The sequence below is a fragment of the Corylus avellana genome, chromosome 5 (assembly GCF_965113065.1).
Source record: "Corylus avellana chromosome 5, dhCorAvel1.hap1.2, whole genome shotgun sequence".
NCBI classification, from domain to species: domain Eukaryota; kingdom Viridiplantae; phylum Streptophyta; class Magnoliopsida; order Fagales; family Betulaceae; genus Corylus; species Corylus avellana.
Window position 1 is genome coordinate 24192440 of NC_142494.1, and position 25215 is coordinate 24217654.

The 25215-nt window shown below is 37.4% G+C and overlaps 3 protein-coding genes across 5 annotated transcripts; 2 read left to right on the forward strand and 1 right to left on the reverse strand.

Moving 5' to 3' along the window:
* Nucleotides 1–662: 662 nt before the first annotated feature.
* Nucleotides 663–8536, forward strand: LOC132181410 (uncharacterized). 3 transcript variants are annotated; one of them, XM_059594614.2, is made up of 8 exons: nt 665–1753; nt 3841–4140; nt 4567–4692; nt 4833–4913; nt 6047–6113; nt 6190–6267; nt 6391–6499; nt 8066–8536. In XM_059594614.2, the coding sequence occupies exons 1-5, from the start codon at nt 853–855 to the stop codon at nt 6073–6075; spliced, it is 1437 nt and encodes a 478-aa protein (XP_059450597.2). In that variant the 5' UTR covers nt 665–852; the 3' UTR covers nt 6076–6113; nt 6190–6267; nt 6391–6499; nt 8066–8536. The 3 variants fall into 3 exon arrangements, with proteins under 3 accessions (XP_059450600.2, XP_059450597.2, XP_059450599.2); XM_059594616.2 differs by having other exon boundaries at nt 8075–8536; XM_059594617.2 differs by lacking the exons at nt 6190–6267; nt 6391–6499; nt 8066–8536 and having other exon boundaries at nt 663–1753; nt 4837–4913.
* A 2924-nt stretch (nt 8537–11460) lies between these two features.
* On the forward strand, nt 11461–15625 carry LOC132181062 (mental retardation GTPase activating protein). The gene is made up of 5 exons (XM_059594112.2): nt 11461–11728; nt 11822–11866; nt 11977–12270; nt 12408–12589; nt 15146–15625. Exons 1-5 carry the CDS (start codon nt 11512–11514, stop codon nt 15335–15337), a joined length of 930 nt encoding a protein of 309 aa, XP_059450095.1. The 5' UTR covers nt 11461–11511; the 3' UTR covers nt 15338–15625.
* Nucleotides 15626–17247: 1622 nt separating this feature from the next.
* Nucleotides 17248–25132, reverse strand: LOC132180422 (uncharacterized). The gene is made up of 9 exons (XM_059593230.2): nt 24787–25132; nt 24634–24680; nt 24429–24531; nt 23136–23222; nt 22263–22346; nt 18403–18456; nt 17818–17898; nt 17601–17646; nt 17248–17486 (listed from the first exon to the last, which is right to left on the reverse strand). Exons 1-9 carry the CDS (start codon nt 25069–25071, stop codon nt 17404–17406), a joined length of 870 nt encoding a protein of 289 aa, XP_059449213.2. The 5' UTR covers nt 25072–25132; the 3' UTR covers nt 17248–17403.
* Nucleotides 25133–25215: the final 83 nt, after the last annotated feature.

Here is a 25215-nt window from a genome sequence, read left to right on the forward strand (position 1 = left end):
ACCCGCTAATGAGATATATTAGAACAGTTTTCGAACCGGTTGACCCGCGTGTTTCTCGATTACTGTAATACAATAATAATTAAACAAAGGAGCTCGTCGAGTGTGCTTGTGGGGTCTCACTCCGATGCCTAAGTCAATTTCTTAGAGAAAAGCTATATAATCTCAAAAGCACAATTTTTTTAGTCTCTTATTCGTACCTAGTGCATGAGCCTATTTATAGCATAGATGTTTTGTTTGGACTCAGATTGTGTTTTATATTTTAATTCAACTTGGAATGCAGAGAGGTTTAGTTGGACCCAAATTGTGTTTCCTACTTCAATTCGACTTAGAGTGCAAAGAGATTTAGTTGGAACTAGATTGTGTTTCATATTTCAATTCGACTTTAAGTGTAGAGAGGTTTAGTTAGACCCGAATTGTGTTTCCTACTCCAATCGGATTTGTTTTCTAGCTTCCTTTGATCCTTTCTTTCTTTCTTGATATATAATATATTATCTATTTCAAGTAGTTTAGAATCCCATGTTTAGCATGGGCATTAAATTTTAATAATTTTATCTTAACATATATATATATTGACGCATCACCTTCCAAGTTTTTTAAAAAACAAAAGAAAAAGTTGTTTTTAATTTTTTAATTTTTATATTTTTTGGTCTGCCAACCACCTAAATACAGACTTGAACAGAGTCTGAGAGGCTCCCAACAACAATACACAATTCTGGATCTCCCGTCCCTTTGACCAAAACGAAAACCTGAAGATGTTCGTTGCAGCTCAATGCGTCTTCCTCTAACGCCAATCTCAGTGGTCTGTCTCAGGTGGCTCCCCAACTAAAAAGGCTGTTTTTTGTTTGTCTCTAAATGGTAGTTGTCGAAGCTTCCAAGCTCAAACTCCCAACCCCTTCCATCTCCTCCTTCCCACCCCTCACAACCTCTCTTCTCTTCGAACCCCAGTCCCTCTCTCTCGCCCTCATGCATTCCGACTCTTCCTTCTCTCTCTACCCGTCCCTCTCCCCTCTCTCCCTCTCCTCGCTCCCTCCCCCCCAAACCCTAATCCCTTCGCCTTCTTCCTCCTCCACCTTCCTCCTCCTCCAAAACCCTAGCCCTAATCCACGCGCACTCTTTGTTGTGTCCGGTCCGTACAGAGGCGGGTCTTCCGTGCTACTCCGGTTCTATGTTCTACTGCGGAAGACCAACTCGTTCGCCAGAGCTCGGCTCGTTTGCAATCAGAGAGGCCTTCGGTTCGATGACAAATTGGGGGTTTTGGTGGATGTGAATCACGGGGTTTCGGTTCGGCTCTCCGGGTCGGTCAATTTCTTTGCCATGCACTCGGTTTCGAGCTCGAAGATTTTTGTTTTCGCGGTGAGAACTGTGGATGACGATGGTGACGAGGATGGTGGCGAGGACGGGGTGGTTTTGAAATTGATGAGGTGTGCTGTGATTGAGTGCTCGAAGCCCGTCTTCTCGATCAGCGTCTCGTCCGGGTTCTTGATTTTGGGGGAGGAAAGTGGGGTTAGGGTTTTCAATTTGAGGCCCCTCGTGAAAGGGCGGGTTAGGAAAGTCAATAATTTGAGTTTGAATTCGAATTTGGGTATGAATTTGGCAAATGGGAAATTGGAGAGTCGAGGATTTCATTTGCCAAATGGTCTGATTGGCGAGGATTATGCGAAGCATGGAGGTGGCAAAAATGGCGGTGAAGGAGCTTCATGGATCACTCGGAATGGTTACCTGGATGGGAGGGTGGATAAGCATTACCGATCTGGTAAGTGTGCGAATTCTATATGTTACCTTGACTTTGAATTATTGTTCTTTCTATTGCAAGTGTTGGTGGTGTTGGTTAATTTGGAAAGGAATTGATCATTAGCTTTTGTTCAAGTAAATGTGGTTAATTTGGAAAGGAATTGGTTATTAGCTTTTGTTCAAGTAAATGGAGTTGCATCATAGAACTATTTGGTTGAGATCATTGCAGTGTCATTCATGGCAACACTAATGTTCTAACTAATAAACTACATGTGCTAAATACTGTTGTTAAGTAGTTTATGTGGAAAAACGGTTTGAAATGAAAGTTTTGGATTTTTTTTTTATATGCAAATGAGATATCATTGAAAAGCGCAAAATGCACAACCCAAGTACATAAGATGTATACAAGAGAAATGCCGAACTAGAAAGAGAAAGAAGGTTAAAAAAATCATGAAAACCAAGTACATTAATATCTAAAGCAGTTGTTGCATTTATTAGATAAAAGGTCGACGCGGGCTCTGCCCGTTGCTCTGATGATTCATGATAACTCGACGGATCGCACGGCCATCGTGCCGGCGACGCATCATTCAAATTTCTGCCCTATCAACTTTCGATGGTAGGATAGAGGCCTACTATGGTGGTGACGGGTGACGGAGAATTAGGGTTCGATTCCGGAGAGGGAGCCTGAGAAACGGCTACCACATCCAAGGAAGGCAGCAGGCGCGCAAATTACCCAATCCTGACACGGGGAGGTAGTGACAATAAATAACAATACCGGGCTCTTATGAGTCTGGTAATTGGAATGAGTACAATCTAAATCCCTTAACGAGGATCCATTGGAGGGATGTAAAAAAGTTCTAAAACAAAACGTCTTTAGTTCTACCACTGTCCTCTTGCAGTCTATTATTCATTTTCCTCCCAAGACACCACACAAAGGCAAGATGGATTACATTGTTGGAATTTGAGGATTTGTTAGAAGTTTATCATGTTAGAAGTTTAAACCGTAGACACCAAATGAACGAAATTTTATGAATTGGAAAAAAAAATGATATAAAAATTAATAGCAGATTTTTTTTTTTTTTTTTTTCTTTTTTTCTGCAGACAATGAGATCTTTCTTTTGATAAGTGATAATGAGGAATTTTTCTGAAACATCATAAACATAAAATGGATATGGTAGTTCACAACCAATAAAATGCTTAAGTTGCTATGCTTACATTTTCAAACTAGGTATTTGCTGAAGATTAAAATCCCACAATAGGAAGTCAGGTTTTTAAGCTTAATGCCAAAACTATGGTTCGACAGCAAACTCCATTTTTTGACTTACTATAATGACCTCAGAAAGCTCAAATTAAAGGATCAGCTTTTCTCTATGTCATGTGCAAATCACATTCCTCATACTAAATTCAGAAAGGATAACTACGAGTCTATGATAGAGGGCAAAAAAATAGACAATAATCACCTTCTCAATCTAACTCTTTATTATTTATGATTTATTCAACGATACGTTGTATCTAGTTGGGAGGTTAACCTTGAAATTTAATCTAAAAAAATCAACTCATTCGGATCACTTTCTCTTTTATTACTGCTTTTAACTAGAGTCATTTGAAGGACCTTAGTATCATGATGTGCTACTACAGTTCCCGATGCCATTAGAGTTTCTCTTATACTGTAGCTTGCATGTTCCGAAACATGGTTTTACTGTATTTTACAGCTAATTGACTGTAGTCAAACCTTCTGTACATACTCGCACACTACTTATAGCAAATTTATATTTTTGTTGTAAATTCCGCTGACAAATTGTTTTTTAGGTATTTTTGACCAGGTGATACCTAAGCAAGGTGCTGTTCTTTGGTTAATACATAAGGATGCCTCTAGATGGTAAATTACTAATTGTCAGAAATAAAACTTTAATTAGGGGCTATCTGTCATAATTTTCTTCTCCAAATGAAATCTCTAGCTGGTAGACGGGTCACTAAATCTTGTTTCATCGATACCTCCATAGATATTAGTATGCTGACTATTTATTACATGTTTCTTTATTCAGCTAGATTGCTATTGCTTCCAATATGTCTTAGTAGTTACAGCTGATTGTGCATTTTAACTTGCAGTCAAGCAGAGCTCCATTAAATTGAGACAAGATTCCAGTGAAGGAGGTGCATGTTTTGTGGCATTCAGAAGTGGTGAGATTGGATCCTCGGCATCTACAAGAAAGCTACAGATGTCAGTAAAGGCAATTTCCATTCAGGCGTTATCTCCCAAAAAGTTTGTAATCTTGGACTCAGTTGGAGAGTTACACCTATTGCACCTATCCAATTCTGTCATTGGATCAGATTCATCTTGTCACATGAAGCAGTTGCCCCACATTATGGAAGTGCAAAAGCTGGCTGTTTTTCCTGATGTTTCTATTAGTACGCTTCTCTCTCTCTCTTGACCACAGGTCTTCTGAATTTTAATGGGGACTCTGATTTAGTTGCCGCTTGGGGGTTGAGGTATGTGCAACCAACCAGGATAGAACCGGACAATCTAGATGTTAAGGGGTTGGCTTCATGACCACAGGTCTTGTGAATTTTAATCGATTTGGTTGAAAGGGGGGGGGGGGGGGGGGGATGTTTTGAGGCGCTTGCAACCAGGATAGAACCAGACAATCTTCATATTAAGGGGTCGGCTTGTGGGTAATCTGGCATTTGTGCTTGGTTTATATCTGAACAGCAGAGAGCACTCATATTATAAGTTTTTAGATCTTTGCCTTTTTGACCTTGACTAAAGCCATGAGGTCATTGTTCACTATCTTCTCTGCTCTCCACAGCTAAATGACACAGGTCATTGTTTTGCAGGAAACCAAACTGTTTGGATATCAGATGGATGTTATTCTGTGCACATGATGGCAGTATCTGACATGGATGCTGCTGTTAATGAGAATGGCAGAAATGAGAGTGAAGAAAAGTTAATGCAAATCTCAGGTTTCCGTAATTCCATAATTATATTTGTTTACCTAGCGTTTGCACATGCTTTGGAATGGAGTATTTGAGCTTCGTGCATGCATTCTCTCTCTCTCACTGTGGGTAGAAGTAATTTTAATTATTTTTTATTTGTCTGTTAGTTAGTCAGGCAATTTTCACTGGTGAAAAGATAGAAGATTTTACTCCTTTGGCTCCGAACGCTGTTTTGATTCTTGGACAAGGTAATCTCTGGATTCCTTTATTTAAAATTATCTGTAAAGGAGTGCTTTAGAATTTTAAATAATAAAAGAGCTGATCAGATCAAATTGAACATGTGAAGTTAAATTTGGACCTACGAAATGAATGAAATAGGCTAAACTATATTTTTGGTTCCTGAGCAATTTAGTCCTGTCAATAAGACTTATAAGTTATAATGGTGTTTCAAAAGTTGACGACATGACAAACACTCAAAAGAGTTACATCATCAATTGTTGTGATGGCATAGTCATCAATTTGGGCTGAAAGACTAAATTACTTGCCATTCATAATTTCAAAGACGATTTGGAACTTTTTAAAACTTAGGGACTAAAGTCTTTTGCTATATTTCAGGGACAGCAAGTATAGTTTAGCCAAGAAAAAAATGAAATCTATTTTTTTAATGATGTGATTTAGAAACTCAAAAAGATATTTTAATCAATGCATCTTACACTAGCTATGCTGCATAATTTGACAGATGGTATATCTGGGATATTTCCCGTGGGATGACTGAAGGTGCAAGCTTTAGAAAAATGTACTAACTTGCATAGCAAGCACTAATAGCTTATTGTATAGTAGTTTGTATTCTTTATAGATTGTTAACTACCTTGTATTTTTCTATAAAATGTTGATTCTCTAATTCATTCTTTTTGCGACATGTATAGATTTTTCCTATTGGAAGACTTTTGAAAAATAAATTTGATTGGAATAATTCAATAAACAGTGCAAAAAACATTGCAAACCTAACAGAAAGTTATAATAGAGCACCAAAAAGGAAGCAAGAAATGCAGGACCTAGCTTCTGAAGTTCAGTAGATCAACCAAAGATGTAAGAGTAAAATAATTAGTCACAACCATCTAGTTGAAGAGCAATTACGACATCTTTAAGCCCACTATAAAATTTTTCCGATGCCAAAAGTGTGCACCTTGTCGGCAGACTGAGAGGATAAGCTGTATAAAAATGCACTCAGTTGCCTAACAATCTATCAAAAATCAGTTATTGTGAAGGTTTTTGCGTTCTTCATAATTTTTAATTTCTGATCTGCCACATGCTGCTTTAACATCCCTATCCCTCTCCTTTTCTCCTCATTTCTTGGCTAATGTTTATTTATGTTAACCAGGAAACTTATATGCGTATGCGATTTCCTGAAGTTACTCAGGTTCTCGGTGATTATATCATTTTTAATGGTCAGTAGCTTGTCCTGTATTTTTGTCCTATATTGTACTTTCTCTTCTTGTTATGATCTAAGCTAGCTATTTTCAGGGCATCTATGTACCAGGGGATTCTAGATGATGTCTGCCAGTTTGAGTGGGTTCCTGGATCAATTGTTCTGTTTACACAGTAAGTTTGTTTGTTTGTTTTTTTTTTAAAATTCTGACATAGATTTGTCACATTTTGTCTGTAAAATATAGTATAACCTACCAATTTTGGTTTAGAATTTGACTCATTTATCCTGAATTTCAGTCAGTTGTCATGCGTCCTATGATTACCATGGTTCCGGTGTCATCATTTGATTGAGTCATGAGCTGCAGTTGGCTTGTGGTGCTCGAACCTTAATGCTGAGCTCTTGAAGGTATGTTTGATTACAGCGTTTTTTATTGGATCAGACATTCTACAGCTTTAGAAGGTGAACTTGGATGAGATGATAGCCTTTCAATTCCAAATGGTACTAGAAATTGTGTAAATATATTGCTTTACGTTCTGAAATACGTTGACATGCTGTTATAAGGCCATAGTTTATATGGTGAATGAGGAAAGAAAGATGATAAACTGAAATTTGCTACACTTGACTCGAAGAGCTAGATTGATGTCCTAGGTTCGTGGTAACTGCTCGTGAGGGCCCTTTGAGCTTAAACAATTAGATAAGACTCTCCAATTTTGGTAGAAATAGAACTCTGATTTTGGACGGTTTCATGCTTGGGTTTTGTTCATATTATTAGACACCATTTGATAAGACCCGTCGAGTGTCCTTGACAAGTCCCATTCTATTGGAATAATTAAATTTGGAGATGCATCATTCATTCCCTTTTCTATTGGGGGAGGCTGGAGTCTTAGACATCTTGTCCCATTACCTTGGCTGGTAACCTTTAGGAAATTCTAGTCAATCCTCCGGAAACTATTTGTATGTCTGATGGGGAACTTTTTTCAAGTATGTGTAATCATTAATCTAGACCTTGAGAAAGCTATTTTAGGTTGATTGGAATTTTTTGAATTTATGGTAGAAAGACTACCCTTGTTTATAAGTGCAAGATCTAAGATCAATGATCGCTTTCTTTCATTAGCTATCTTTTCTAATTAATGAAGCCCCAGACTGTTGGATTGATGCCTGAACAGATTTGGCGTGGAGATCCCTCTACCTTGAACTTTCCAATTTGGGTCTGGATATTTAAGCAGAATTATATATTAAGGCTCAAAACTTGAAGTTGAAGGGATCTTTGTTGGAATAGATGGAGTGGTTTCCCCTCCGGTTGTAATGATTCGGGAAAAAATGCTAGCCACATTTGCGCTATCACTCCGAAATTTGGGGTGATAGTGCAGATGTGGCTAGCGCTTTTTCTTGAATTGTTACACCAGTTTACTCCTGTAAACGGAAGTTTACAGGTTACTTCAGTAAAAGGGAGAAACTTTTTGAGTATCCCTCCATAGTTTTGTGCATACCCTGGCATGAGATGTATATAAAATAATTTTTGAGACCAAAAGATTAATGCTCGAGTCCTTGGTATTTACTTTAGAAATATGAATTTAGTGAATGGGCCTTTTGATAAGATCATGTCTCCATTGGCAAACATGAGCGAGGTGGTTTTGATTTTGCTAAATGCATAAGTTTTGTGGATTTATGGGATTATGAATCTACGTTTGTATATGTTAAGATGTTTCCCCCTTGTACCCGCAATTAATTAAAATTAGGTTTTATGACTGATACTAATGACCCATTTACTTGCAGAATTCTCCCTACTAAATGATTGTATGAAAGCAAAATCCTTTGCTTTCTTTCTTCTTTTCTTTTATTCACCCACTCTCCCCCCCCCCACCCCCCCCCCCCCCCCCCCCCCCTCTTTGACTTCAGTGAAATGGTTTGCATCTTATGCTCGACTTTATTAGGGTTTATTGGTATTATTAATTTTTTGTTCAACGTCAGGAAGTACAGAATCATGGGAACCAGTTGGGTAATTGTCACGGAGTTCTGAATTATGAAGATAAAAATCTTTTAACAAACACAAAGCCACCTCTGCTATGCGGCCTGCCTCCATTAGCTTCCCCACTTTTGGAGCATGCATCAAGTCTTAAGGTTATCTACTGCAGGACTCAGCCAGAGCATTCAACAACATTGGCGGTGATATGAGACTGCATAATAAGTTGCTTATCTGTTGCAAGATAGAGTCTGATTTGGATGAAACTCCATCATAATAATTCTTGACACTATCAGGTCTTAAAACTCTCTGGGTTTGTAATTTCCCCGACTTTGAACCAGTACAGATAAATGGGGGTACCCGGTCGCCTTTGGCAACATGTGGTATTTATGCTTGTAACACCGAATAGCAAGTATATTTGGTAGATTTCATGGAACATATGAAAAATCTGGTTATAAATTGTCTATACTCTTGCCTCTTCTTTGCAATTATGATAATTAGCATGCACTCAAAAGCTATGTTTGGCAAGGGAAGAGCCCCGCACTGTAGCTGGAGTGCCGTTCCAGCTACAGTGCCAACTGACACGTGGCTGACTTGGCCAAAATGGGGGTGGCCGGACCACCCCATTTTTGGCCAAGGGGGTGGCTCCAGCCACCCCCTGGCCGATCTGGGGGTGGTCAGACCACCCCCTTGGCCGACCACCCCCGTGGCCAAGGGGGTGGTCCGGCCACCCCCTTGGCCAAAAAAAAAAAAAGGGAACAGGTGCATTTGGGGGTGGCCGGACCACCCCCAAGGGGCTGGGGGTGGTTTCGGCCACCCCACACCGGCCGTATGGGGTGGCCGAAACTACCCCAGCCCCTTGGAGGTGGTCCAGCCACCCCCAAATGCACCCGTTCCCTTTTTTTTTTTTTTGGCCAAGGGGGTGGCCAGACCACCCCCTTGACCACGGGGGTGGTCGAACCACCCCTAGATCGGCCTGGGAGCCACCCGCTTGGCCAAAAATGGGGTGGTCCGGCCACCCCATTTTGGCCGGAACCACCCCAGCGTTCTCCTGCTTTTTGCTTTTTTTTTTTTTTTAAAAAAATTTAGATAAAAAAGTCAGCCACGTGTCAGTTGGCACTGTAGCTGGAACTGTACGAGACTTTCCCTTGCCAAACATAGCTAAAGTGCCATTCAACTGTATTAGACAATTATTTTCCTATAATTGAAGATAAAAGTACTTGAAAATGTCAAAACATGTATTGAGGATGATTTCCATTTGGCAATCACCTGGAAATCATCTAATGCAGATTTAATCAATTTACAGCACGTGTATATTTCTTTGAAAAAAAAAAATCAAAGAAAAACTGCTGATTTGACATTTCAGAAAGATGTAGGACAATATGCATGAATGAAGGGACTGATGTCAATGTGTCATAATTCCCTTCAACTTTTTCTTTTCTTTTTGGAAAAAAGAAAAAAATTAAAATTAAAAAGAGCAACCAAAGATAAGATTAAGATTCAAGGTGAAAGATATCTCGATGAAAAGAAAAAAAAAAAAAAAAAAAGCTTTAGAGATTAAATGAAGCAGGATGGACCCAAGCTGACACCCTACAGTGAACCTCTCACTTTCGTGAAACCTACGTTGCATGCGCATCAGACAAAAAGTGACGGCCATGATGAGCCCCATGTGGGACCCCCCCGCCCCTGCTCCTATATTGTGAGGACCTCGCTCATTTTCACGACGATGATGACATGCACATGCAGAAAGCCGAAGCAGAAGCAGGAAGCCATGGATATCCGGAGTCCCCGCGCTAAACCGTCCCCCCCACCACACCCCACCACCATCGCCCACTCCTTTCTTGCTATCCACTCTTTTTCCAGAGTCCAGCCCACGCTGAAAACAACCCAACAATCATATCTACTCCATCTATTATCTGTTTAAGACCATACTCTCCAAGAGTGGCAATCAGATGGGCTCACCCTTCTACTGCTTCCGCCATGTGTCCAAATCAAAGTGGCTCTCAATTCTCAAAAGGCCAAGTCAAAGGAGGGAAGCACTCCTAGTCCTTGACCTTTCTTAATTCAAAAATATTCAAAAATTTTAGGTGGTGTCCAAGATTCTGTGGGGTTCCTGTTCATCCAACCAACCGGTACACTTTCAGGGACCCCATCTTTGTCTGGAAATATGTCTACTTGGGGGTTGGGTCTCAGTCCTTTGCAAATTGCAATTGCAGCAGAAGATATTTTTCTCTAACAACATTAATTTTATTCTTTGTATTAATTTTGCTCAGTCTTTTAACAGTAATTGGGTCATTAAACGCCAATGTGCCATTCAAAGAAGCACGTACATGCCTTATTAAGCTTTGTTAATTAGTTGCTTTTTTGGTAGCCAGTATTCTCTAGTTGTCTTTCTTGTTTACCATTTTCTGAGTCAAAGATTACCCATTGCAGAGAATCAAACCTTGTACTCAAATTTTTGGTCTTGAAAGTCTTCTGGACTCTTCTCTGCCAATTTCAGTAGGTTTCCATAAAATACCCAATCATCTACCCAACCAATTCATAACAGGAGTTCCCCAATAGGGAAAACCATTTTATTGCACCTTTTTTTTTTTTTTTTTCCTTGGCCTGCAAGAGAAATTAATGATCGAATGGTCATTTCTTAGCCGATCCGTAAGCCAACATTAATTCCACGTACATGATGTCCCGAATTTACTTTTCTGCATACAGTGCATGTGGATCGATCCTATATCATATTTAGTTCTTAAATTTTTATTTGATTTTAATTTTGTTCACTGAGTTTTTAATTTTGACAATCAAATTCCTAGGTTTTATTGATCTAGGCTCCAAATAAGTCTTTCTGCTGTGTACCACGTTCGACATGTCATGTGCACGGTGTCAACACTACGTCGACAAATTTGTCACATCAAATGCCCCGCATACCCCGGCTACATTAAGTTCAAAAAAGAGATAGCGTTTGAAGCTCGACTTATGGGAGGGGGTGGCGATCTAAATTTTGCACAAGATTTAAGGCAATTATTAGTATTGAGAAATGCCATACGCACTCTCAAATGCACTTTTTTTTTTACCTAAATACTAAAAATCACTATTGAATTTTGAATCCAATGATAATTTTAAATTCCATGTCAAAGTGTGCGAGTATAAAAATATGAGTAACATTACTTTTATATATATATATATATATATATATATATATATAGTAATACCTAATCAGAGACCAAAGTTACAATGCAGGCTTACCTAACGATAGTAATACCTACTCAGAGACCAAAGTTACAATGCAGGCTTACCTAACGATCTAACATTTTTGTTTGAGGCATCTTCCGGTTGACGTGGCAACGAGTTACTTTAAAAAAAAAAAAAAGTTACACATATAAAAAAGAGGCAAATTGAGAAATTAAAATAGAGTAGCTGAAACTGTAAAAGCTTTGAGGACGAGTTATAGGCAACTTTCATGGCCTCCACCACCATGGAACAATCCCGTCGAAGGGATGATCAATCAGAGTTCAATTTGAGAGAATGGGCCCTCAAGGCACGCCTCAGCCGTGAAAACACCAATTCCAGAAGGTTTTCCGCTTCCAATATCAGAAGCTTCAGAGAGGACACGAGGTCTTTCAGATCAAACATTACCATTTCAAGCACCGCTTCTTCTCCTGGCTACCCTTTAAAAGGTAGGTATACCCCCCCGCCACCTCTTTCTTTTCTTTTCGTTTCTTTCATTCATTCACTCACCTTAATTTTCTTTGAATATTGATTTCTTGCAGATGAAATCGACCCTTCCACATATTCATTTTCCACTGCCCTTAAAGGTACAACAAAGCTAACCAATTAATTAATCATTATTATTATTATTAATATGGTCTCTGTTTTTGATGCATATATATATATATATGGCGATTAAGCCGCGCGCTTTGTGCAGCATTGCAGGCGAGGTCTGGCTTTAATAGTTGGGAGTGCTTATCCCCAGATGGGTTTGCTTTGAATTCCAAGTGGAATGAAGCAGAAAAATATATAAGCAACCCTCTTTCCGGGGAGGTTCCAATGGAGTGTCTCTCTGCTAAAACACTTAGCGGAAGATCCTTTCGAAACTTAACAAATAGAATCACCATGTCTGCTCCTCTTGTTTACCCTTCCCACCATTCACGCCAGCTCCAAACTAAGCCGCCTTCAGCTTCTGCACAAGATGCTCCACTTCTCCAATCGCCAATTCCAGGTTCATTGAATTCAAAATCTAAAATTTGTGATTTAATTAGGAGTGTGTGCATTTGAAAGTTTTTATGTGGGGATGAAGAGATTAGTTGAGTTGTTTAGAATTATCATGTTTAATCTATTTTCTCAACTGATGATCAGAAAAGAAAATGGAGGGTATGATGACTAGAGATGTGGGGACTCAAAGCACACCGCCTGAGCTAAGTTCAAGCAGTCCTAGCCCTGCTTCCACCCCTCCCATCATAGAGAGATCAATAAAGAGATTTGGAATTGAAGCCGGAGATTCACCTAATTCAAGTGCAATAATCAAAACCAAGCAAGAGGTATGTTAAGTGTTTTTCATTTTTCATTAGCTAAATACCATTTATAATGCAATAGACAAAACGTTTATATATTCATTTCTTTTTCCCTATTGATGAGAGGGGGCGGGGGATGGGAAATTTTGAATCAACTAGTTTCTCGACAACCAAACTGGTCAGTAGGGAATAATAAATTAATAATCATATTTGTTTACACTAAACTAAAAGTTTTATTCTAGGTTAGAATTACATATATTCTGAAAGGAACCACAGTGAAATAACCTAGGAAACATATAGCTTGTCCCATGCTTTCATTGTTACTGTATGTTTATATACTTCACATGGTTCAAGATTCTGAAATATCACATTCTAAAAGTTCTGAAATAAAGTCAGTCATCCTTTCTTTAAGATTTGGATTCTTTTTTTCTTTTTTTCTTTTTTTCATTTTGGTATTATCATGCCAAACTATATATTCAGCCTAATGTTAGACTTTCTTCGGCCTAATTCTAATGTTCTGCATCCTCTTGGTTAATTAGATTCATATTTCCAACAGTGTTCTTGTCTAGAATGCTATACAAACAGTAAATATAAGACAACTTCTATAAAACCTATCTGTCTTAACATGTTGAAACAATTTTTTTACATTTATTACAGCTATTCAAATAATAAAATTGTTAGAAATCTCTAACCCTGTTTTCTTCCCGCTCCCCAAAAAGATAGACTTTTTGTTTTTGTTTTTGTTTTTGTTTTTTTTTATGTTTTCAAATTAGTGGTGCATCTCTCAAGATGGGAGATCCAAGATCAAGTTTCATGATTGGTGTCATATAATTGTACTGTACCCTTTCAAAGGTGGGGAGCTAAATAGATTATCTAGGTCCTCTAGTTTTGATCTGCACTGCACATGTCCCTCTAGGCTCTAGCTAGTTTGGTCCCTATTATGTTTCTACCCCCAAGTGGCCTTCTGTCGTCTATGCTGTAGCTTTTGTGAAACCTTCTTCTTTAGGTACTTCCAGGGGAAAGAAAAAAAAAAAAAAAAACATTAATTAAAAAGACACAGTAGAATTACCATTTCACTGAATTTACATTTACCCTTTTTTCTTAATGGGTTTTTTTTTTTTTTTTGGCAATCTTCTGTTTGTTGTATGTGAAGCCACTGGAGATTCTTGGACCCAAATGAAAGAAATTTGTAGCCTTAGATTTTGTGTCATCACTTTTATTTCGATTATTTGGGTTCTCTCAATGAAAATGCCTTATCACTGTTTTAGTTGTCTTTCCTCTTTTTGAAACACTAGTCATGCGTTTCAGAGCTGATCATAAAAGATGATGATTGTACTGCGCAAAAGCTATTTAGGGTATCATTTTTACTGCATGTGCATCCACAAAAGAGACACACGATAAGACCTTGACACTTGATAGCAGTAAATTGTACCTCCAGCTATGGAGAATTTGTCATTTATATGGAGTCCTCAGGTATGCTGCAGCCTTGTTTGGTACGTTGCGATTGTTAACGCAATGCTTAGAGGAAAAAAAAAAAAAAGAGAACCTGAGAAAGTACCATCTGGTGTGCAGATGAATAAACAAATAATAAATAATTGGATGCGGTAAAAAGGGGGAAAACGATGCCCCAAAGAAGTTTGCATATGGATATATAGATCACAATAATTGAGACCTAAAGAAGAGAGAGAGAGATTTAACTGCAAGTAACAGGTAAAAAAAATTGTTTTTTTTTTTTTTTGAAATGAAAAGGTAAGTTTTCTTTGACTGAGTAGGTAAAATTTCCATTATTTATCTGTTTAGATATGATATATGTAACTTAATTAACTGGAAAAAGCGTTAGCAGTAAACATTATCAGATATTTATATCTTTGTGTCCCCATGCTTTTCACCCCATGAAGTGGACACTTTTACTACCTCTTTATTTCATCAACAAAATGTCAAATAAGTAAATTGTAGGAGTCAAATTAGGCAACAAAAAAAAAAAAAAGAGAAGTAGTAGCTTAATTTCTTGGAATTAATCTTGGATCATTAACTTTGATAATTCTTCTCTTATTACTTTAGGCCGCATAAAATTGTATGTCAATGAACTTGGGGCCGCTCAAAATCAAATTATGCTCGTACAAAAATGTAATGGTATTTAGTAGACTGTTATACGACTGTTAAACAATTTGTTGATGTAATACTGAAAATCAGAATCTGCACTTGTAAAAAAAAAAAAAAAAATTCACTATTTCTTCAGCTCAATTGTATGTATGAAAATTTGAATGCAACCTACTAAATAATATTACTCGAACTTTGGTTAGAGGGCTTGAGGTTCTCTATAGAAATTGAGTTGAGGCTGAATTCTAAAATTTATATTTGAGTCGGGGTGGCGTTGACATAATGACATTAGCTAGCTAACAAAGATGTCACCACAAAGAGTAAATGCAGTTGTTCCCTGAATTTATGTGGAAAATTAAGCTCATGTTGATATATATATTTCCTAATTTAGGCAGCCAAGTACATATAATGAGATAATTTGGTTGAGAAAGATAGAATAAAACGTGACATTGATGTGAGTGTATATGGATGGAGTGCGCGCAGGTGGAAGTGAAAGAAACAAGAGACACAGAAGAAACAAGAAGAGAAAAGGAAGCGATGAGAAAGAAGAAAGGAGAGCAAATGTGGAGGCAAGCTGGGTGCTTGTCGTGGATATCGATGAGAAGAAAAAGGCAGAGAGAGAAACGCAAACCAAGAAAGAATAATATCTTTCTAACTCATCTCAATGGGTGCTGATGAAAAAGGATAAAGAATATTAGGCTGGGGAGATTCTCTCTCCTCTCTCTTTTTCAGGGATTTAGCAGGGCCGGTGAGTGTGACCCGTAGGAAAAAAATGAGAGCAATCATGAAGGGATGGGGTCCTATCTCCTATGCCGCTTGTTTTCTTTCTGGTTAATTCGTGTTGCTCATGTGTTGTGTTATATGTTCTGTTTTTGTTGTGGTTTAGATGGGCTGACAGCTTGGGGGTTCACGTGCATACTTTTGTTTCTGCCTCAGCCATGGAAATGGAATGGTTCTCATCAACTCTCCTTCTCTCTCTCTCTCTCTCTCTCTCACACATAAACCCAACAGCCTGTGAACTGCTCATTATAATTAATCGATTATATAATATCACGTGCATCAATGACTCATATAATGTAATGTTTGTTCTCTCAATCTACAACCTGTTTATTATTTGTGTTAAAATTTGGAAGAAGAGGAAGAATGGTGGAAAAAAATCAAAGTGATATCCTATGATTTTGTCTGTTTTTAAATAACTCCTTTGGATTTCTAATTTTTTTTAACGAAATATGTGTGTTTTTCCTGATTTTCAATCAAATCTTTTCGTTCTTAATTTGTTGAATTTATTGCTAACGATATAATGGATTGAAGGGTATTCAATTCATGGTTAGAATTTCTTTAAAAAAATCATAACACCACAAATGTGCCACGTGGCATTTCAATAAAATAAAAAATAAAAAAATAAATTAAAACTTAAAAAATAAATAAAAACTAAAATAATAATAATAAAAAATGGTGGCCGGCCATAGTTGGACCTGGAGTGGCTTTGGCCACCCCAGACCAGTCGAAGCCACCCCAGGTCCAGCCGTGGTGGCCGGCCACCCCCTATGGGGTTGCCGGCCGCCATCCTTTTTTTTTAGTTTTTATTCATTTTTTAAGTTTTAATTAATACTTTATTATTTTTTATTAAGACATGTGGCCTATTTGTTATGCGAAGATTTTTTTAAAGAAATTCTAGTTATAAACCGAATACCCTCCAATCTATAATGGATTGGAGAGAATTCTTGTTATGTGACTATTCCTTTGGCAAGCCCCGGCGGCTTCCAGACAGATTGTGTCGTTTCACGTTGTGGAGAATTGGGTGCGGGGATCGGTGGCAATGATGCTAGTGATTTGTTGTGCCCGACATTGTCAGAATGTTTGTGAGTTTTAAAGAGCTATTTCAAGAAGCCACTGTCCACAAACAATGTATTTGGGCTGGACAGATATATTTATTTCCCATTATCATGTTTTGGTTTCAATACATCACTTGGCCCACTTCTTGCGGCCATAATCTTCCTATTTTCTAGCCCATTATTCCACTACTGTTCAATCAAGCTAAGTCACTATATAACCCACTGAAATGACTCTTCTAATTATTTCTCTTTGAAATTGAGAGGATCTTTGTCAGTCTTAGTCCTAGAGAAATGCTACACTCACTCTCTCATTCTCAAGTGCACTCTATAGCACTACAATTACCGTTAAATTTTAGATTGATTACTATTGAATTTTGAATCTATTGAAAATTTTCAGTACCACATCAAGAAGTGATAGATCACTATCAAATTTTGGATATAATCATAATTTTCAATGTCATGTCAAGAAGTGTGCACTTTAGAGTGTTGGAGTAGGAGTTTATAACACTTCTCTCAAGTCAATAATGAGGATAGTTGCATGTACCCTAATGTCAAGAAACACACGCCCTATATGTGTTAAACGCTTGTAGTGTATGAATACATTCATCCACAGTAGCTTGTTACTAGAATGATCATAAATAATTTTAAAAAAATAATAATAAAAAATTAAAAATTAAAAAAAAAAAGTTAGCATGAGTGAATTACCACAACAGCATGCAGTTGCAGGCTTGCAGCCTCCAGTCATCCATCTTCCCAACTGCTTTTGTATATATTCCTCTTCAAAAATTTGATTTTGTTATAATAATGTTATCCCAGCTGATTCTAAACATTATACAAAACTTTACAAGGGACTTGTGAAGCCAAAACCAGATAGCAGAATTAGATTAAAGTCCATCATACACTGCGCTAAGGAGATGCATTGGGGTTGGGGTTGGAGTTGGAGTTGGAAATAAGTCGGATTTCAAATAGATCATCATTCCCACTCTTTCCTGAATGCACAAGTTTATAGTACTTAGGTTTTCCATGTAACAAATTTTGTGCTTTTCAAGCCTTTAAGATTTTCATTTAAATCAATCAAAGTATTTTAAACATGAAATGCTTACCAACTTCAGCTGTGATCCCCGGTCCAAAGAAAGAAGCAAATTTTGCCTAAACCCATAATTGAAAATGAAGAAATTAGTATGCATTTATATTCTATTATTCTTGCATTAAGATTACAAACAAAATTATGAAGTGCAAGGGTCCAATTTTACATGATTTTCATGATTCACATATACCCAAAAAAAAAAAAAATCCTACAAGCTCGGAGAATTATTTTACCTGTCTTTTTTCAAAATCTGACAACTGCAGAGCTTTGGCTTCAAACACCAGGATTAAACAGTATTTACCATCTTCTGTGACCTAAGAGATTGTAGCAAAATAAGGCAACAGAAAAGGGGGTACTGGTCATCACATACAGATACCAATCAATCAAAAGCATTATCTAGAAGAACTAATTCTGTAAGCAAGGCTCCTGTTAAACGGCAAACAGTCTCAAGTAACAACACAGTGCATAACAGATAGACCATGGAATGAGTTCTAGAGAAGCCAGCAGTGAAATACGCAAGAGATATCATCATATCAAAATTTGAGCGCCTCAGACAACTGAAGGCTCAACATCTCTATATAAATGCACGATGCCAAAATATAATTGAGCAAGCAAAAGGTTGAAAAACCTTCTCTTGCGCATGATTGGAAAACTCATCTTGAAATGTACCAATTCCTCAACAGAAGAATTATTTGCTAATGACTAAAGAAGTAGCCACCAATGACATTGATTTAGTTAGAAATTTTTGTGTATGGCAGAACATTCATAAGTTATTACAAAAAATATAGTTAATAAAAATAAAAGTCAAGGAAGCATACTTCTTCACGAATCATTTGTAGAACAGGAGCACTCCTCCGTGGAATTCCTCCACCCTGAGAAAAACAGCAGAGGAAACTGATGTCAAAGCATATCCATGGGCAAGAGTACGGACCAACTAGAAAACCCACGACATGGGCAGAACTAGAATTTTAGATTTGGGGTAAAACTTAAAAGAAAATTTTTTGGGGGGTAACAAATTTAATTTTATAAGGATTACAGAGGCATTTGAGGGGGGGTGCTTGGGGTAGTTGCACCCCTGCAATATATCTTACATTATTTATCTAATTACCAACATATCCAAATTAATGTGTCAACAAAATTATGATTTCTTAGTGGCCTCCACTTACACTAGGGTTTATATACCACTTTTTTATGTTTCATGTGCCTAATAAATTGGACACCCAAAAAAATAAAAATAACATTTCTTATATTTCACATGAGTTCTTTTATTCCCCCTGTAAGCAAAAAGATTCCATTACAGAAAAAAAAAAGAAAAAAGAAAACTAGAGCTTGGTCCCCACTTCTTTTATTTTACATGAGTTAGTTTGGTCCCACTTAAACTAGAGTTTCCTCCAATGCTTTTTATATTTCACATCAGTTGCATCCTTAATATTTCATTAGATACACGAAAAATATAAAAAGGAAAAAAAGCAGACGTCCTACTTGAACAAGATGTGGACAAAAATGATGGTGAATACACCAAACACGAGCACATTGTGCACATAAATAATGTACCTTTAAATTAAGCTCATCTCCTGGTTGTTTTCTGCCATATACTCTTTCATTTACCCCCCTCCCAAAAAAAAGGGCGGTAAAAAAAATAAATAAAGAGACATAAAAGGTTGCAACAACTCAAATAAGCAGGCAACTTGCTTCTTTTGAGGGCATTGTACCTTTTGCAGGCAGGGGCAGATTCTGGGGTAGACAGCCCCAAAAGTCCCACAGGCTTAAAGCTGTGGCCAGATCCTTGTTATATTTACAGATTGACAATTGAAGACATGGCACGGGTCCCCCAAAGATTTGAAAAATATTACAAAAGTTCCAATAGCAACAAAAAAATAATAATTTGCCCTCCCAATTATTACTCCCTAGATTTTACATAGATGTTGTTTATGTTTTACTGTTTTTACATCTTTAAGGCCTGGGATGGGGAAGCAATGGGCAAGATTCTTAGTGAGGGGCCATACTACACTGCTGGTAAACTCTTAATTGTTAAGAAATGGCAACCACGTACCATATAGAAGACGTGCACCTTTACAAAGATCCTGATTTGGTTAAAATTGTATGATGCTCCTATTGGAATACTGTGGGATGAGCGGCTAAGTTACATTGGCAGCATTATTGTGGACCCTCTCTACCAGGAGTAGGGTCAATTTTGCTCACATCCATGTTGAGATTGAAGGAGACCAGGAGATTCCTATATCCATGAATCTGAAACTGGGTATGGTAAAGTCTCTGAAGTTGGTATTGAAATGCCACAGTGACCTCCCAAATGCGGAAGCTGCAAGTCCTTTGGGCATGCTTCTAAAAAAAAGCTTTACAAATGCTAGTTTGCATCCAAAAGCAAAATAAGACCAACCTAAGCAAGAGTGGAGGGAAAGAAAGACTAGACAAACGCTAGACAATATTGAGTGGAAAAGAAAGCAGAAAGGAGTAGAGACAAATCCTAGTGAGGTTGAGACTTAAAAAAAATATGATTTAGACCCCAAGTTGTAACAAAAAGTCAATATGTCAATCAACAATAATCAAGATTAATAACTTATCAACTTTCAATCCAACCACCACAGATATCAATACCAAAATCAAGAAAGCAATAAAAAAATAAAAATCAACACAAAGATTTTGATAACGAAGTGGAAAACTTTTGAAGAACTCCGCAAATTAAAACCACTCTGAGGGCCAGCCAACCTTAAAGGCATCTACTGTAGAAGACTTAAGTTACAGATTCTTCTGCTTACAAAACCTTTGTAACTCTGGTGACCCAATCTCATACCCCAGTAAACGACACATTCACCTCTCACCGCAGTAGCTCTAGAACCTTTGTCCTTCTATATGGATCACCTTCACGAATAAACCTTGTATGCTTCAAAGTCGAAACTTCAGTAGTTGCAGGCTCTTCTGTGGTTTGATTTGGTAAAGAAGAAACTACAAAAAGTTTATGATCTGTGTATAGGCTCAAGAATAATGATAAACTTCTCTCGCGACAAAGGAATAATGCCTCTCTTGGTGTATGGAAGTTGTGGTATGTGAGGCTTATATAGATGGGAGAAAACAAAACTTTCTAGACGAAGTTGGCTAGAATTTTCACGATCTGACGCAAATTTCGTTCGAACGAGATCTAGAGTTTCTCATTTTTGAACATGCAACGTTCGAACAAACTTCGAATGACACTCCAACCGAAGCATTATGTGATCCTCCCGTTTGAATAGACATCGAATGAATTTGCAAATGGAACTATATGGAACTATGTTTGATCCTCCGTTCAGTTGGGATGCGACCAGGACAACAGCCGAAGTATTCTGGAACTCGGCACAAAATCTCATTTGAACAAACCTGGTCTCGTTCGAATGAGATCTTCAATTTCTTGGTTTTTCACTCTTCCAGCTCCAAAAATGCACTGACTCAACCCTAGACTTAAAACTTACACCCAAAGATGTTTTGACATTGAATTTGCCAACACTAAAAACCTAACAAGAGTAAAGACAGTGTAAAAGATGCTAATAATTGTCAAACAAATGGTGGCAGTAGTAATATGTTTGATGTTCTATCTTCCTACAAAGTGAAAGAGGGTTTGAGCTCTTCTGGACAGGTGGAATTTAAGCATTCTAGAAAAGATGTGTCTTCTCAGGAAGATAACAAAAGGAAAGACTGGGAAAGACTCTTCCAAAGGCACCAAAGTGGGACTGGAACGGAAAGAATTCAGCAAACCTCCATAGCTTAACTAAACTCTCGAGCTGTGAGAGTAATTGGACTTGCTGAATGTACTTGTGTGCTTGAACTGTTTTATTGTATTTATTATTGTAGCTTGTGATTTTAGGAGAGCCTAATCTCAAAGTTTGTGAGAGAACTCCAGGTTGTTGGCCTCCCATGAATGGAGGGGCATGTTTCTAAGGTGCAATAGGGATCAGGGACCCCACTGCTTGTGTTGAGCATTGTTGCATATATTTTTTCTTTTGGTAATAACATTACTTACCAAAGCATAAAAAAAAGAAAACCCACCAATAGGATACAACAGGAAAATATTTCTTTGACCCATAAGGCAAGTTTCTCAAACAAGATGAATATCCATGTACACACACATGCATGCAAATACACATATTATGTATTACCTATAAATAATTGAAAAGGCTTGACAATGAGATTGAAAAAAAAAAAAAAAATTCAACCCAAGTGCCCCAGAGCATCTACAGTTTTGTCTCAGTTTGCTTTATTCATATTTAAAGCAGCCAGTCCAAATCACGAAGTTTGTGAACAGCTATTTAAATTTGTTATCAAATGAAGCACTAGACAATAGTTTTCATATAATTTGTCTCCATATCTCACTTTTTACTGAAGCATGTGTGAGATCCTTCATCAGATATTGCCTAAAAATATGTATTCTCATATGTCAAGGATGAATAAGAGTAAAAGCAGGATTGACAATGGAACTGTACTCTTGATTCCTTTTTAAGGTTGAGGTAGGAAATGGTTAAGAAGCTTGAAACAACAGGAGAGAAAAATGCCTCGGTAGTATATCAATTTGGAAATTTTCAAGGGTGAAAAAATAGTTTTATGCATCATGGATTTTTAAAATACATTTAAGTTTGAGGATTAATCAAAAACACAAATTGCGTAGTATAAGTGATATTAGAGAACATACTTGACCATACTGAAAAATCCGTTTCAATGCCTCATCCAAATGCTGCTCATCCCCATAGCGATATCTTATAACATCATTTCTGACCTATTAAATATGCAAAAAAGGCAAACCATACATAAAATTATTTGGGCAAGATCAAGCGAAATACAGTATGAATTTTCACTTTGGATACAAGTGTTCAAAAGATATATATTTTTTTTTGATAAGTAAGTGTTCAAAAGATATATATCAAGTAATGATACGGAGTAATCAGTACAAACTCAAACATGTTCGAGCATAAGGTTAGTACAAAATGGGACAAGGCTTAGTAATGATGTGCATGATACAGATCTACACCACATTTTCATTAAAGACAGAAATTCACTGAAAATTGAGTGATCAAAGGGTCTCAAAGGGACATCAACTTGAATGCTTATGTTCACAAAGATTATCTCCCCAACATGACATATTTCCATGCTTCTTATGTACAAAAAAACATTGTTATCAAGACCCTTATTCCTTTCCTTTTTTTCTCATTCTCTTTTCAATTTGTTCTCAGTCAGCATCAAGACAACATGTTGAGCGTATACTCATTGCAATCGCCTTATATTCAAAAGATATAGAAATCACAAAACATGTGGCTTTGATATTCTACCTTCCCCAAAAAGAAAAAGAAAAACGATGTTGCTATGAGTATATACACACAAGGAACAAAAGATTCAAAAAAAAAAAAAAAAAAATCAAGCTTTTAACTGTTGGAAATGTTCATGACATTATTCAATTCTCAAACTGAGGAAAGAACGGTTACAACAGCTATAGGAGAACCTTGTGAGCAGCACTATTTGCTAAGATTCTGTATAAGCTAAGAAGAGTGAGCTGATTGAATTGAAGTACCTGCTTAAGGATTGGAGTGGCACATGCTTCTCTCAAGTTTTGAGCATCTGAGTAAGTCAAGCATGGGACTGGTTTCAGTTCCGCATACTGCAAAATGGTCAAAAGGCTATCTATGATGCAGTCACAAAGACACATTAAGTGATTATCATCACTATTAATTAAAAAATGTGCTGAAATTTTAATACATAAGAAATTATCATAACTACATCCTGAAAAGGAATTCAAGAAAACTACATAGATTTTCTTTAAAAAAAAAAAAAATCTTTGAGAGATATGTAGTTTTAACAATACAAGTCAAGGTAATATCAAGTGGAGAAATTAAATTATGCACCATAAAAATGGTCAGATCACTGTGACTGCTACACTTTTTTCCCCTTTACATGCCAATTAAAACTGCTCTTAGCATTTCTTATAAAACTTTGTTAAATAAATATGGAAATCAAGAATGGCTTTTGGTAAGTAGGAATGCAGAATAGCATTTTGATTTATCCATAGTTATGCCGAAAAGTAACATTAAGATTATTGGTTGAAAATCAATGGTGGAACAATGGCCTAAATATGTTACAATCCATGTCAATATACCTTCCTGCAAAGTATCACCTTCAGCGTAGGATTATTAGTAACAGTTCAATGGCAGATCAATCCCACCTTTTAATGTCGTTTCTTTCCAGAGTAGGTTGCCAGTCCATGTTTTGCAAGATTGGGTGCTCATACCCCATAAGGTCATTGTGGGCAGCATCTCCAATTGGATTTTGGCAGGAGCTTCTGAGTCTTTTTTTAATTTTTTGAGCCTCCAAAACTAAATTTCAGTTATGTTTTCAATGAGCCTTCGTGCACAGATATAAATTCAAGGATTTTTGTTATTTATTTATTTATTATTATTATTTTTTTTATAGCCTAAAATTCTAGGATGTCCTCATTGGTTTATAAGATTATCGTCGATGTTCTCTAAATGAATTCCACAAGTTTCTCAAAGCATTTTTTTTTTCAATGGAATTAAGACGAGAAAGTAAAAGTTGAGTACTCATATGAGAGTAGAACTTAATTTTGAACTATTCAGCAGCTAAAACATAGCTGATATGCTATATATCTCTAACGGTAGAGCAGTAAGAAGTAGGAGTGACTATTAAGCATTCTAAAATTTGATAATGAGGAGACTGCTGCTTATACCTATTATCTTTCTCATTTTCTAGATTCAAAATTACGTCTGCATTGCCAAATCTCTACAAAGTAAGCAAATAATAGTATGCAGTTGAAGGTTTAATGGGGTAATCTTTAAATATATCAATTTACCTTGAGAGCCATGCCAATAATTGCAAGAGGGAAGCCATATGTTAGCATTATTGCTGACCACTCAGATCCTGGGAGGATATTAAAGTAAGCCCCAAACCCATACCTACAGATTGCAAATAGAATGGCATTGGACGACTCTGTGTTATTAGAATATGAAAATGTTGTAATATATATATATCTCAAAGATTATATATAAATCACTCACGACAAGAGTGTAACCCCAAGACCTAGGCCAATAACACCAAATGAAACCTGCAAAAAATCAGTCACAAACCCTTATTGACTTTACAGTAATAATAATTTCACATTTATATAGACTTTGCAAACTCATCCACTTCAATACTAGGCGTGCCGGTACCTTTGCGAGCGAGAATTCGGCGTCGGCGATGACGGTTTTGTCGGCGGACGAGGAGAGCGAGGCAGGCTGGGTTGACTCGGCAGCTCGGAGGATGAAACGGTGGGGTTTGGGAGAAAGGGGTGTAGAGTGGGCGAGGAAGCGGCATGATCGTGCGAGGTGGAGACCATGAGGTCGCGGTGGGCAGCTGGGATGGAGGGAGAGAAAGCAGAGGCGGTTGCAGAGAGTGAAGTGGTGGGTGTGGGAGCAGAGGATGGCTCCTCCTCTGGGCGCTGATATTGCTTTCATTTTTGTCTTACAGAGCAGTGCTTTGAGTCTATCCAAGAGTGTAGACAGGAGAGGATGGTTGATACAGTTTGAGGACTGAAAACCAGTTGGGCTGCTCTCAACCGCCAAATTCTAGATGACGTGTCCTCATGTTTTCTCCAATTT